This window comes from Melospiza georgiana, chromosome 6 (genome assembly GCF_028018845.1).
Source record: "Melospiza georgiana isolate bMelGeo1 chromosome 6, bMelGeo1.pri, whole genome shotgun sequence".
NCBI classification, from domain to species: Eukaryota; Metazoa; Chordata; class Aves; order Passeriformes; family Passerellidae; genus Melospiza; species Melospiza georgiana.
Window position 1 is genome coordinate 59975323 of NC_080435.1, and position 13980 is coordinate 59989302.

The window sequence follows — 13980 nt, forward strand, 5'->3', positions numbered from 1 at the left end:
GGATTATTGTTGCACAGAGTGTGATTATTCCAGGTAAGTTGCATCTTTTCTTCTTCCAAAATTGCTGCTTTAAGAAGATTGTGCCTTGTTTTCCCTGTGTGAATTCAATAATGGATTCTCCTGGGCGTGTGGAGTAGTTAGGAAAAGCAGGATAAAAGCCCTAATGAATGTTTGTTGTGCTGCAGTGAATGCTGAGGAAAACCCTGGATGAGACTGAAACTCTTTTCTTTCCTCAGGGAATGCAGTCGGATTTTTGGTGAAGACGGTCTGACGCTGAAACTCTTTCTTAAAAGGACTGCTCCCTTTTCTATTCTGTGGACTTTGACTAACTACCTGTATTTACTGGCTTTAAAGAAGCTCACAGCCACAGACGTCTCTGCCCTGTTCTGTTGTAACAAAGCTTTTGTCTTCTTGCTTTCTTGGATTGTGCTCAAAGACAGGTTCATGGGAGCAAGGGTATGAACGAGCCTCCTTTTCCACTCTCTCATGTTTTCATAATTGCACTTGACCCCATCAGCCATGGTGCTGCCACAGCACTGGGGCACCATGAAAACCTTTCTCATTGAGTTTTGTGATGCAGCCTCAGAGGGAATTCAGTGTGGGAATTTCAAGGAGCCACTACAGCCAAGTGTAATGTGATGGTTTACAATAGATGAACATCCAGTTTCATAGAAACCTGTTCTTGTGGTGGTGGTCACAGGGGTCTCAGGACAAGGGAAGAGACAAGAATCTTGACTCCATGTTTCAGAAGGCTGGTTTATTATTTTATGATATATATTATATTAAAACTATGCTAAAAGAATAGAAGAAAGGATTTCATCAGAAAGCTTGAAAGGAAAAGAATGCAATGATAACAAAAGCCCGTGACTCTCAGAAAGTCCGAGCCAGCTGGGCTGTGATTGGCCATTAATTAGAAACAACCAACATGGACCAATCACAGATGCACCTGTTGCATTCCACAGCAGCAGATAATAATTGTTTTTCTTTTCCTCTGAGGCTTCTCAGCTTCTCAGGAGAAAAAATCCTAATGAAAGGATTTCTCACAAAATGTGTCTGTGACATATTCCGTCTTGGCTTATTGAGCTGAATTTTTGTTAATTTTATTTTAAACTTAGTGATGAATGCTTACGTTCTAAACAAAGCAGTTTTATTCCTTGTTTGGGTAGACAGATGTTTACAATGTGTGGTGTATATTTTTTGTGCTACCCTGTCACTTTTCACACACACATTTACATGTGCTTGTGTCAAAATTGCTTTAAAATTAACACGGATCTCTTGTGTGGAGGTGCATTTTGCACTGAAGTGTTTAAAAGACTCAGTGGCAGTAAAATGGACCCTGCAAAAATTTAAAACAGAACTCAAACAAAATGTTTTTGCCCCTGGATCTGGGGAAAGCAAACTTGTGTAATTTTCCATACACACATCTCCCACATGCAGCAATTTAAACTGTTGGCTTCACACCTTGGATGAGGAGTAGTGAGGATTTCTGCTAGTTCATTGATGCAGATTCCCCTCTGAAATGGCTCAAGGTCGTGTTGGGCACAGTCTTCTCTTAATTACTGAAAACCTTGAATTTCATTAGGCACTGGTTGGGGCCAGGTGTGGTGGCTGAGACCAGAAGGGACCAGCAGCAGCTGGATTTAAGTTTCCATGGAAAGTGTGTTGGATCAGGACACTCATCCAAGTCAGTTCGGTTTTTGAAAACGAGCAGAGCAGCTTTTTCTTTTTTTTTTTTTTTTTTTTTTTTTTTATTAGTAGTGGGATAGAAGGGTACAGAAATGAAAGCAGAAGACATCCTGATGTACAGGTATCTCATCTGGCTTTTGGAGCAGCCAGCAGGACACTGAGCAGGGCACTGTGCTTACCAGGCTGAGGAGGTGAGCCAGTGCTTGAAGGTAAAGCCAGACACCTGGATATCTATTTCCTACACAGCTGAAAATACAGAAAGATCAGGTGAATGTGACCCTCCCTCAGCCCACTGACTGACTCAAAGAATAAACAGGGTATAAAACCCTCAGTTGTCTACAGAAATAACAGGAACAATAACTACCCCCCTCCACCCCTTGATCATCTGAAAAAATTGAACATTTTGTACCCTTTAAGATAATTTTCATCTCAAAGCAGCATTTTCTGGCAGAGCAAGCATAGCTCTTGTGTCCTCCTAGCCTGCTCTGTTTAAGAAACCTAGAAATAAAAGCTGTTTTCAGTTATTATTTATTTTCCACTGACTAAAAAAAGGTTGCCATGAATATGCATTAGTATGAATTCTGTAAACACCATGGGGTTCACACAGAAAAAACTTGGAGGGAAAAAGTGAGCAGCAAAACCTGCACATAAACTGGATTGTGCTGCTCGCTGGCAGAGCCTCACTGGATGCCCATTGCTGGAGAGGTAATTCACAGTGTTTTCCAGCAGCTCTCCTCACAGAATAACACTTAATTATGTTAATAACCACGCAGGAGAGTGTTGGAGAGCTAAAGTACAGCAGAGCAGCACAGACCCAGATTTTTATGCCTGGATGCCTCAGGAATTGGGTTATTTGGGCAGTGAGAACATGAAAAGAAATGAAGGTCTAATCCTATACCCTGAGCCATGTTTTTGTGGGAAAAACTCTGCACCCAGGAGCTCAGCCAGCTTTTCCAAGGAGCTCAGCTCCCACCAGCTCTTCCAGAGCTCCAAAGCTGTCAGGCACATCTGGGTGGCATCGAGGTGAGGATTCAGAGTTCACAGAATTCACAAAATTCACAGAATTCACAGAATCACTGGGTTGGAAGAGACCTTCAAGATCATCAAGTCCAGCCCATCCCCAACACCTCAACTCAACCCTGGCACCCAGTGCCACATCCAGGCTTTGTTAAACACACCCAGGGATGGGCACTCCACCACCTCCCTGGGCAGCCATTCCAGAACTTTATCACCCTTTCTGTAAAACACTTTTCCCTGATATCCAACCTGTATTTCCCTTGGTGCAGCTTGAGGCTGTGTGCTCTGGGTGTGTCAGTGCTGCTGCAGACAGAGCCCAGCCCCAGCTGAGCACAGGCACCTTTCAGGGGCTGTGCAGAGTGATGGGGGCAGCCCTGAGTCTCCTTTTCTCCAGGCTGAGCACCCCCAGCTCCCTCAGGGCTTCCTCACAGGGTTTGTGTTCCAAGTGCTTGGGACAGCAGTGGCTCTGCAGTGAATTCCCAGCTCCCTGTCTGCAAAAGGCTGCTCACAAAGTTTCAGCTGCTGTGGCTGTGTTGGAGGCACCAGAGTTGTGTGCTCTGCAGAGAGAGCCTCGTGCCATCCGTGGTGAAGCTGTAGCACCCACCTGAGAGAGAAAAGCACCAGGGGAGGTTTGGGTTGGGTATCAGGAGAGATTTCTTCACAGAAAGGGTGGTCAGGTGGTGAACAGGCTGCCCGGGAAAGTGGTGGAGTCACCATTCCTGGAGGTGTTCAGGAAATGTGTAGACGTGATGCTTTGGGATATAGTTTCGGGTGGATCTGGCAGTGTTAGGTGGAGGGTTGGACTCAGTGAGGTCTTTTCCACCCTTAACAATTCTCTGGTTCTATTTACCTATAAAAGCAGTGCAGGTAGAGCTCAGGTACCTTGAAGTACCTCCTGCCCTGGGCAAGGACACACAAAACCATCCCTGCCTGCACCCTGGCATTTGCTCGGACACTGCTGAACTTCTCTCTCTCAAATTAATAACACATCCATGTTACACTTTGGGAAGTCCAGACAGCTTTGGCTCAAAGCAAGCACAAATATTTTAAAAACTTTACATATTTGAGTAGTTCTGCTGGCTTTTGCTGCTTAGATTTAGACACATGCTTATATGTTTGCATGTTTAAGCCCTTGGCTGGGCTTCAGTGTGGAGTTGACTCAATGTGTTTTAAGTAGGTGCAGAGTAGTTTGGGGACATTTTTCTCCCCTGAAAATGTTGACTTCAGCCTGGAGGAGTTTCTTCCCCATGCTTAAAGGTGTTCCATGCCAGGTTGGAGGGGCTTGGAGCAATCTGACCTAGTGGAAGGTGTCCCTGCCATGGCAGGGTGTTGGAACTGTATGATCTTTCAAGTTCTCTTCCAACCCAAACCATTCTGTGATTCTTTACACCTCATTTTCTGCTGTGCTCCACATAGGGAAAAAAAAAATGTTTCTGATAAACTGTTGGTTGGCCTTGCTCTCTTTCAGGGAAAAAAGGAAAAAAACGAGGCAGGCTAATTTCATTCCTTACCTAGGAGGCTCCAGAAGAAAGTTACTACACTCTTCCATTAATTAAAAGCCTCGTTTAATGAGCTGACAGCCACCTTTGCTTCCCTGTGACCTTGCAGAGCTGCCTGCAGATGTGAGCTCAGGTTTCTAAAGCCAGCACCCGAGGCAGGCACAGGTCAGCTGTGCTGATGCCCTGGAATGGAACATGCAGGAGGAGCCTTGAGCCTGAAATTTAAATAATGTTTTGGCTGTTTTCAGTCTCAGGAGGTGTCGATGCTCCACATGTGTCCATCATTTTAGTTGTTTCATGGGGGGAAAAAGTGCTTGGCTTTATAAATAATTGATTAAATTAGGGATCTGGCTCTCTAAATTCGGTTTTGACAGACTGGGAGTGAATTTTTCATGGTAGGAATAAAGGGGATGATGGATGTACTCATTTTCACTGACGCAAGGAAAGGGCTGAGCAGTGAGGGCACCAAGAGTTAAATCTGCATCCTTGCCCTTGGAAGGAGGGCATCACCACATTGGACTCTGCTGTTCTGCCTTCTGAGGCTGACACATTACTGGAAATCCTCCAGCTGGCAGCTGAAATCCTGAATTTCTGTGCAGGGCAGGATGTGAAGGGCAGCCAGGCAGGGCAGGGGGGTTCTGCAGTCCCAGAGGAGAGGCTGGGACTGTCCCCTGACCCCTGGCTGTCCCTGGGCATTGCTTTGAGGCTGGGACATCTATGATGTCTCCCAGGATGGCCCCACTGCTGGAATGTGTTATCCTGGGGAGGAAAAGGGGGAAACCTCCTGGTCCCCTCTTGCTAAAACCCTCCCAGACCTCATCACACCACTGAGAGACTGGGGGGACTCCAGCCCATGGGTCTTGGTTTGAACAGACAGGTGTGTGCTAAGGAAGGCAGGAGCCTCCCTTGAAATGGAAAATGTAAACCTCCCTCCCTCCAAATTATTATGATTTTTAAATTAAAAGGCTTTCAGGTAAAGGTATGGGAATAGGAATAACAGTTCTTTACTAGGAAAACTAAAAAAAAAAAAAAAAAAAAAAAAACACACCAAACCCCCCCCCCCCCAAATCTAATTGTACAAAAACCCCAAAAAACTACTGCCAGAGTCAGACCATGCCCTGCCCCCTGTGTGTCAGGAGTCAGGCGGTGTCCCAGCCCCATCCCACGGGGGCTCAGCCCTCCTGCAGTGCCAGCTGTGGCTCTGCTGCAGCAGGGATCCTGCACAAGGGGGGAGTTTTCCTCTGCAGCTCCAGGGCTGCTGCAGATGGGCCTGGGCTCCCTCTGGCCATGCAGGGCAGCAGAAAGCTGCTCCTCTGGCAGTGCAGGGGGCAAAGGCTGCTGGGGTGTCCCAACCCTCAGATTGGATCCAGGCAGGAATGCTTGGCTCCTCCCCTGGGCGGAGCATCTTCCATGGGATGCTGGGATTGGATCAGCCCTGCAGGGACACTCAGTGGCCATGGACAGAAGAGAATTAATAATTAATAGCCCATTAACAGAAGAGATCTGGAGGGAGAATTGGCTGTGGGAGAGATAAAGTAAAAACTGCCCCATGAACAGCAGAGAACTGCCCCACCTCTAACAGATGGCAGTAGAATACCCCCATTTCCAACCTAAGGCACCACAGCACTGGGGGATCAGGATTTCAGCTCCATGTCATGGGGAATTTGGAGTATCAGTGGTACCCTCAGGTTTTGCTCACCTGTGTCCTGGAGTTGGGGTGTTTTACATGGAAGCAAGGTGGGACACAGACTTGCAGTGGGGTTTGTGCCTTTGGCACAGCCACTGCCATGTGAGGGGACACCTGTGTGCCTCAAGGACCGGTGAAATAGGGCTGATGGTGAGGGGGAAGGACTCACAGCTGCACCCAGGATATGAGTTTTCCTAGGAAGATGCTGGATGCCTTTGGGATTTAAGAGTACTGACATTTTTACCTGGAGTCTCAGAGTCTCCTCTCAGATCAGGAGTCTCCCTGCCCTGGGAGGTGATTCTCGTTCCCCATTGTCCCCTGTGTGGAAACAGCTGCACCTGAGTCAGTTGTGTGTCCCTGTCCTGTGTGTCCCTTGAAACATGGCTTTGCTCTGCTGTCTGGCTCTGCTGAAGTTATCTTGTGGGATTTCTGGTGCTTTCTTGTTGCCTCAGTCTGGCTCACATCTGCCTGGGATGAGTGTCAGTGGTTTTCTGGGACTCTTGGCAAAACTGTGAGCTCTGAAAATGCTGTTTTACAGGAGGGCACATATTTGGATCAAGATGAAGTCTTTGAAGTCTGTGGGCCGAAGCTTATTTTTAAATCCAGGACTGAATATTTCTTAGATGAAGTTCAGTGAGGTTGTCAAGAGGCAGAGTGCCCATATCACATTGTGTTGGCTCAGGAGATGTGCACTGGCTCAGGAAACGCTCAGTGCAAGTTGGGTATTCAGTGCCTTTGAAGTTCACACCCCACATTTACCTGCTGAGGGCAGTCAGGTGAAGACGGAGAGTTTTTTAAAGAATAAAACACTTTGGGCTCCCTTCCACTTCCTTAAGGTCCTTGGAGTCAAGACCCAGGATTTCAGATGTGGTGCAGTTAATGATTCCTGTTCTTTTTCTTTGAAGCTCCTTAAATGCTCTCTCTGGGATTTTCAAATGAGGCCAGAAACCTAAGCACAGATGTAAAGCTTCATGAAGAAATTTGGTCGTATCTGTCCAAAAAAACCTGGGCACACCCAAAACAGCTGGAAGAGCTCCCTGTGGTATCCTGGTATTCCAAAATACAGAGCTCGTTCCCCTGGACTAATTTCCAGGCTGTTTGGCCATCTATTATTTGCATTTCAAGTCAAATTGGTGGCTTTGATAAATATTTCTTTTGTTGTACAGTAGAGCGTGATGCCTTAAAATTCCTTGATCTTGCAGTTGCCTCTCCAAGCTGGATGTTTAGCTGACAAAATCCTTAATGATGGATGTTCTGTCAGCCGGCCCCAGTGCTGTAGATCCACATCCCTGTCAGTGCACACACTTTTATTTTGCTTTACATCCCTCCCACGATCTTTCCTATTTGAGGGAAAACAAGAAAGCTCCAGGTCAGAGCAAGTGGGTGGTGACGCTCTTGAGAAGCCCCTCCCAGTGGTGATCTCAGCTTCACACTGCTTTGCTTTGTCTGTGCAGATAGTGGCAGCAATAATGGCAATCACAGGAATTGTGATGATGGCATATGCAGATGGTTTCCAGGGTGATTCAATTATCGGGGTGGCCTACGCCGTGGGATCAGCCTCCACATCTGCACTGTATAAGGTAGGGCACAACTGTTTGTTGGCACTGCTAAATTCATTCACATTAAAAAGACACAAATACAAAGAGAGTGGCTGTGAAATAAATGTTTTGTTGTGTTCCTCACTCCTGCGTCACTCATGTTGTGACAATGTCAGGAAATCTGCCCGTGAGGGTAATTAGTTGTCATCTGCCAATTACCCAGAATGGCTTTTCTTGATGAGCCTTTAATGAAATCTCCACTGCCACACCAGGAGGAGTTTAAGATCATTTTAAAATCATGATAACAAGAGTTTATCAACACTTTTCAAAGGGGCTTTCCATGTGCAGCAGGGAGGAGAGCCAGGGGGACATTTTCTCCCCTGAAAATGTTGACTTCAGCCTGGAGAGAGGTTTCTTCCCCATCCTTGAAGGTGTTCAGTGCCAGGTTGGAGAGGCTTGGAGCAACCTGGGCTGGTGGAAGGTGTCCCTGCCATGGCAGGGGGTTGGAACTGGATCATCTTGTAAGTTCCCTTCCAACCCAACTCATCCCAGGTCTGCCCTGCAGCCCCCTGGCACAGGCTGGGCTCAGAGCCCTGGTGTGAGCCTGGCACAGGCTGTTCTTTAGAGACCCTTCTGCTTGCAAGAAGTGGCTGCTCTGGAGGGTGAGGGCTGGGAAAGGCAAGGATTCTGTCTCAGGAACAGTTTGGGCTGAGCGTGGCTGGGTTTGTTTCCAGCTGCGTGTGTAAAGTCTGGAGTGGGTTGTGGTGGAAACCCTTGCAGCTTTAGACTTTTCTCATCTCATAAATTTGTTGTAGCCTTTCAAAAGTCACTCAAAGTCCATGAATTGAGGCTCATAGAGGACAGGTTCTCACAGAGTGAGCCCTTCCAGGCTGGTTTTCCTCTCACAGCAGGGTCATGCTGTGGAAGTCACTGGAGCCTCCTCCCAAACCCCAGCATTGCCACACTCAGCCCAAATCCTCTACACTTATTGTATGAATGGAGTGTTCTTGAATTCTTGGTTTATTCTTGGATTTTCCTGGTTTCTTCTACACATGCTCCTCGTGGCATCTTGTGTAGAGCTTTGTTATACAGACTCAGCCATCCCCATGGTAAAGAGATGGAGCTAAGGCCCAGGAAAGGGCAGAAATCCCACCAAAGATCCCCTTGCAAGACTCCTGTGTAGGAAAAGGACTGGGCTGTGGCAAGCTGGCCTTTGCTGCACTCTCCCCAAGGGAATGGAGTGCTTCCATGATAGCCATGGAATCTAAACCCCTCCTCTCTCCTCTCCTCTGCAGGTTTTGTTCAAAATGTTTCTTGGGAGTGCAAACTTTGGGGAGGCAGCTCACTTCGTGTCCACCCTGGGCTTCTTCAACTTCATCTTCATCTCCATCACCCCCATCATCCTCTACTTCACAAAAGTGGAGTACTGGTACCCCTTCTCTGCTGTGCCATGGGGTTACCTGTGTGGAGTGGCTGGCCTCTGGTTAGGTAAGTGAGAAAAAAAAAATTATTTGTTTATTTATTTTACTAGGTAAATGATAAAACTATTTATTTATTTATTTTACCCCTCCAACCCTTTATAAAATTGGCCTCAGGCACAAACAATTTCCCCCCTGTCCCCTTAAGCAGCTGAGCTCTCTCACAGATTAATCCTGGTCCCAATGCAAACTGCTGCTCCTTAGAAATGATTCATATTTTTCATTACACTTCATGAAACATTACTATTAATTGAGATACAGTTAATAATTGATAGGTAAGCATAGTTATAATTAATAATAATTAATAATTAACAGTAATAGCAGGGAGTAAACATGAAGCAGCACTACTAATTGCCCATTTTTTCATTGGCGTGGTAGTTCCACACCAATGCCTCTGTCTCTGGCACAGCTTGACTGCTTTAAATCCCATTTCAAGGGGCTGCATGTTCCCAGTTAGCTCCTGGGGGATGTTTGTGCTGGGGCACCTTTCTGGGGGTGCTGCAGGCCCTGGGCAGGGCTCACATAAGGCTCCCTCTTTCTGAGCCAGAATTGCCAGCAAAATATCTATTAGATTCAGCCCAGGGGCATTTTAATTTCCACACATAACAACATCCTTTCCTTTGGTAAAGTCTCTTTTATTCCACAATTGAAGAGGTTTTTGTCTCACTAGTGTTTATTAAATGGAAGCAAAGAAAATGTCATTGCCAATCCCATCCTGAGCTGGGGCCAGGCTGAGCTGTTGGGAGCTCCTTGAGCTGCTCCAACCACAGCTGCAGCTGCCCTGTGAGCTCCTGGGGGACCAAAATTAGGGATAATTTATCACCCAAGTGTAGAAACCCAACCTCATGCAGGGGACTCAGCAGCAGGACTGGGTGGTGGATGATCCACAACTTAAGTTTGTTTTTAATCTTTCAAGGAAAAGTTAAACTTAAGCAAACTTTAAGGGTTTTTTTAATCTTTCAATGACATTGGAAAGTCAATGACTTTCAATGACTCTGGGAGTGCTGTCATGTAACAAAAAAAACCCCAAAACAACAAAAGACCAGTTTTTTTTGTACCTGATTAAAGCCTGTGCAAAGCCATGGAATATGATAACCTCAATATTATGGTTTGTGAAAGGCCATTCAACCCTCCCCTTTCCCCTGTGAAGAATTTCCTCTAATTTCACGCTCATATAGAGAAAAACAAAATCAATCACTTTGTAATAACTCCCTCATTGTGGTATGGGTACTTAATATCACATATTGTACCTTTAGTGTCTAGGGGGAGGATAAATGTCTCACTCTGGTGTTTTCCCCATTTTCATGGGTTATTTTCTCTGTTTTTCCCTAGCTTTCAACATCCTGGTTAACGTTGGGGTGGTGCTGACCTACCCCATCCTGATCTCCATCGGCACCGTGCTCAGTGTCCCTGGAAATGCAGGTACCAGTGCCACAGCTGCTGCTGCCAGAATGAGCCCAGGGGAGCTCAGAAATCAGTTTATTGCTTAAATAATTTGTTGGGTGGAAATTTAAGACAGAGTCCTGTCTTAAAATAATCTCTGCTCTTGAACAGCTCTCCGCTCTTCAGTCTCAGCCTCATCACCCATAGGGGTTTGAGCACAGAAAAGATCTGGTTTTGGGGAGTGCAGATGTAAAGCCATGCCTGTGGGAGGCTGCCTGAGGCTCAGGTGGGCTCTGGGGGCTGCTGTGGAGCTGGGAGGATGGGCCTGGAGGCACCTGGAGCTCTCTGGCCCATGGCTGCTCTCTCCCCATCCCTGGTTCCTGCAGCCTGAGGGAGCTCTCTGCTGATGCAGCCTCTTGTGGATAAAGAGTTACCACAAAGTTCCTTCTGTCTCAGAAATCACAGAATCACAAGGTCATTAAGGCTGGAAAAGACCTCCAAGGTGATCAAGTCCAACCCTCAACCAAACATCCCTGTGCTCACTAAACCATGAAGTTCCATGTCCACTCATTTTTTGGACACTTTGAGGGAAGGTGACTGCACCACTGCCCTGGGCAGCCTGTGCCTTACCAGTCTTTCAAAGAAGAATTTTTTTCTGAATATCCAATCTGTCCCAACTTGGGGTCTTTTCCCTTTCTCCTGTCCCTTGTTCCTGGGAGGAGCAGAGCCTGAGCCCCACCTTATTGTATTTGGGTTCCCCCCAAATGAAGGAAGGAATGGTAAATCTGACTTCATGTTCTTAGAAGGCTAATTTATTCTTTTAAGATACTATATTATATTAAAGAATACTAAACTAAACTATACTAAAGAATACAGAAAGGATACTTACAGAATTCTAAAAAGATAATAATGAAAATTTGTGACTGTCTTCAGAGTCCTGACACAGCTTTGCACTGACTGGCCAATGAGTCAAAACAACTCACAGCAGAACCCAATGAAACAATCACCTGTGGGTAAAAAATCTCCAAACACATTCCACATGTGAACACAACACAGGAGAAGCAAATGAGATAATTATTGTTTTCTTTTTTTCTCTGAGGCTTCTCACCTTCCCAGGAGAAAAATCCTGGGTGAAGGGATTTTTTTTCCCAGAGAATGTGAATGCCACAGCACCTGGCTGCACCCTCTTCTTGCAGACAGCAAGAAGGTCCCCCCTGAGCCTCCTTTTCTCCAGGCTGAGCCCCCTTCACCATGGAACTCCTGAGGTTTAATCCAGCCCCTCCAGGCTTCCTCAGAGCCTGCACAAGGGGGTGAGGACAGAGGAGCTGTGGCACCTCCAGCACTGCCCTGTCAGACCAAAACTCTGGGAGATCTGAGAGCCCCACGGCCAGTGTCACCCCCAGAGTGTGACAAAGGGTCACAGGGACGTTCCAGGCTGCTCCTGGTGCCATCCCCCACCCTGCTGCTGTTCTGATTCTGTTCTTTCCTCTCCTGCCAGCCGTGGACCTGTTGAAGCACAAAATGATCTTCAGCGTGGTGCGGCTGGGGGCCACCATCATCATCTGCATGGGCTTCCTGCTCATGCTGCTGCCCGAGGAGTGGGACGAGATCACCCTGAGGTTCATCAACAGCCTGAAGGAGAAGAAGAGCGAGGATCACTCCGAGGACATCACGGAATCCAGCGTGCACACGAGGAGCAGGAGCAGAGCCAACGGGACAGTGTCCATCCCGCTGGCGTAGGGCTGGAGGAGCCTCCCTGCAGGCAGATGTATATTCTGTGAATATAGCTTAACTCTCCTCACCACCTGTATGCTTCAAAAAACGTCATCTAACCTGAGCAGGGGGTGAACTGTAAGATAAGAGAAGTACATCTATGATAAATGTTTACATTTATACACTTAACGAGGAACGGGTGTAAATAACTGCAATAAAATCTTTTGTAATAAACAGATCTTTGAGTTTGTGTCTTTTTGAGCTGGTGAGTTTAAAATGTGGATCAAGTTTACATCGTTTATCTCTCTTTGCTGGCAGAGGTAGAGCCATTTTGGAGGATACAAATCGTGGATATTTCCAGCTAAATCTCAACATTTAACGTCTTGACTTGCTTTCAATGAAGTGCCCTTTCAGCGAGGTAGCAGTTTTGGAAAAGCATTTCAAACCTCTCCTGGCATTTTGGAGAATTTATTTCTGATGTTCACATTGATATTCCCAATTATTATCAGAATAAATATTCCATGGTGTGCAGAACATGAGGCCTCTCCTCCCAGACCACGCTGAGCTTTGCCTCCTTCCAAAACCACATTTCTAAAAGTGGTGCTGGAATTTGAGTGCCTTTAGTAAAGCAAAAAATAGCTTTATTTGGCTTGTTTTCTCCCCCGAAATGCTGCACTCCCATCTGAGTGCAGGAATTTCAGGAGAGGTGGAACCCCCTGGATTGCCATTGCTATCCCTGGGAAATGCCATTTCCTATTTTCTAGAGCATTGGGACAAATGAACATTTTTCTTAACCTCTGCTGTGGAAAAGTCTTTCAAAAGCCAAATCAAACCAACCAACCTCTCAATCCCTTCCCTAGGCTGCTGCTGTGTAATTTAGGCTGGTTTGCACCATTCCTGGGATTGACCACTCAGGACTGTCTTTATTTGAGAGCACTTGATAGGCAGACAAACTTTATTTTTTTAAAGGAATAAATAAAGGAATAAAACCAACTGGAGAGTAGTTGGTCAAAACACACTGGAGGAGTGGGTTTTGATATTTCTGCCAGGGGAAAAAAATCATGTAGATATTAATTTATTTGACTCTTCTATTGCATGCTTTTAAAATCTTTAAATGTTCATGTCTAAACCGTTCCTTGCAGCCAGCAGAGAAGAAAAAAATATTTGTATGTATTTAAAAAAAAACCCCACAAACTTGGGCTCTTTCATCAAATGGCTGCAGAATTAGGGCTGCAAAAACCAACCCAAGTGTCCCCTATGCCCTAAACCCAGAGAGAGGTGTAAGGTTTGCATGCACACACAAGCCTCTTACAGCTCCAGGTCTGCTGCTTTTGAGAGGAGACAGACAAAAAATATTCCAAAAAAGTTAATTCTAAAGTTACTGATGGGCTGAAAGCACCCAGCACATGGCAGCGTGGCCTCTCCCCACAGTTTAGGAGCTGATACATCCATTTGCATTGCTAGATAGCTTTGGGGATGTGTTTTACTGAAATTTTAGCTCCTGCCAAACTGAACACATGGGGAAAACAAAACTTTCAGCATGCATTGATGAGTACTTTTTGGCAAGCAGCCTCATGGCAGCATCTTCAGGCCCAGGACTGGATCCTTCAAGGAAATCATTGAGAATTCTGCAGGGAAAATCCTGTGAAATCCCATGGTTTGAGTCAGCTTCTCCCTGCTTGAGTCATTCCATGGCCAGGGGCACAGGGTAGTAAAAACACAGTGATCCCAGCAAGGAAGGCTTGAGCAGAGCACCCCTGCTTTGGCTTGATCTTCTCAGAATGATTCAGGATGCAATATTCAGGTGGGTGAATTCTTTGCTTCTTTTTGCCAAGGTTGGGATTAAATGCTCGAGATGGAATTTCTTGTTGGGACTCAGGTGTTTGTTAGTTCCTATCTCTGTCACAGTCTCACAGACCCTGAGTTCTACAGCACTTCACTCTAACAAACTAAAAATGGAGCCCCATCTCTCTCTCTAC

At 46.1% G+C, this 13980-nt stretch overlaps 1 protein-coding gene across 2 annotated transcripts in view; it reads left to right on the forward strand.

Moving 5' to 3' along the window:
- Positions 1–12203, forward strand: part of SLC35F4 (solute carrier family 35 member F4) — a 120334-nt gene extending 108131 nt beyond the window's left edge. For both annotated transcript variants that reach the window (XM_058027266.1, XM_058027267.1), the window contains 5 exons: positions 237–456; positions 7344–7469; positions 8723–8915; positions 10238–10327; positions 11787–12203. In XM_058027266.1, the coding sequence (XP_057883249.1) occupies positions 237–456; positions 7344–7469; positions 8723–8915; positions 10238–10327; positions 11787–12028 (871 nt within the window). In that variant the 3' untranslated portion in view covers positions 12029–12203. The remainder of the gene's footprint in view (positions 1–236; positions 457–7343; positions 7470–8722; positions 8916–10237; positions 10328–11786) is intronic.
- The last annotated feature ends 1777 nt before the right edge of the window (positions 12204–13980 follow it).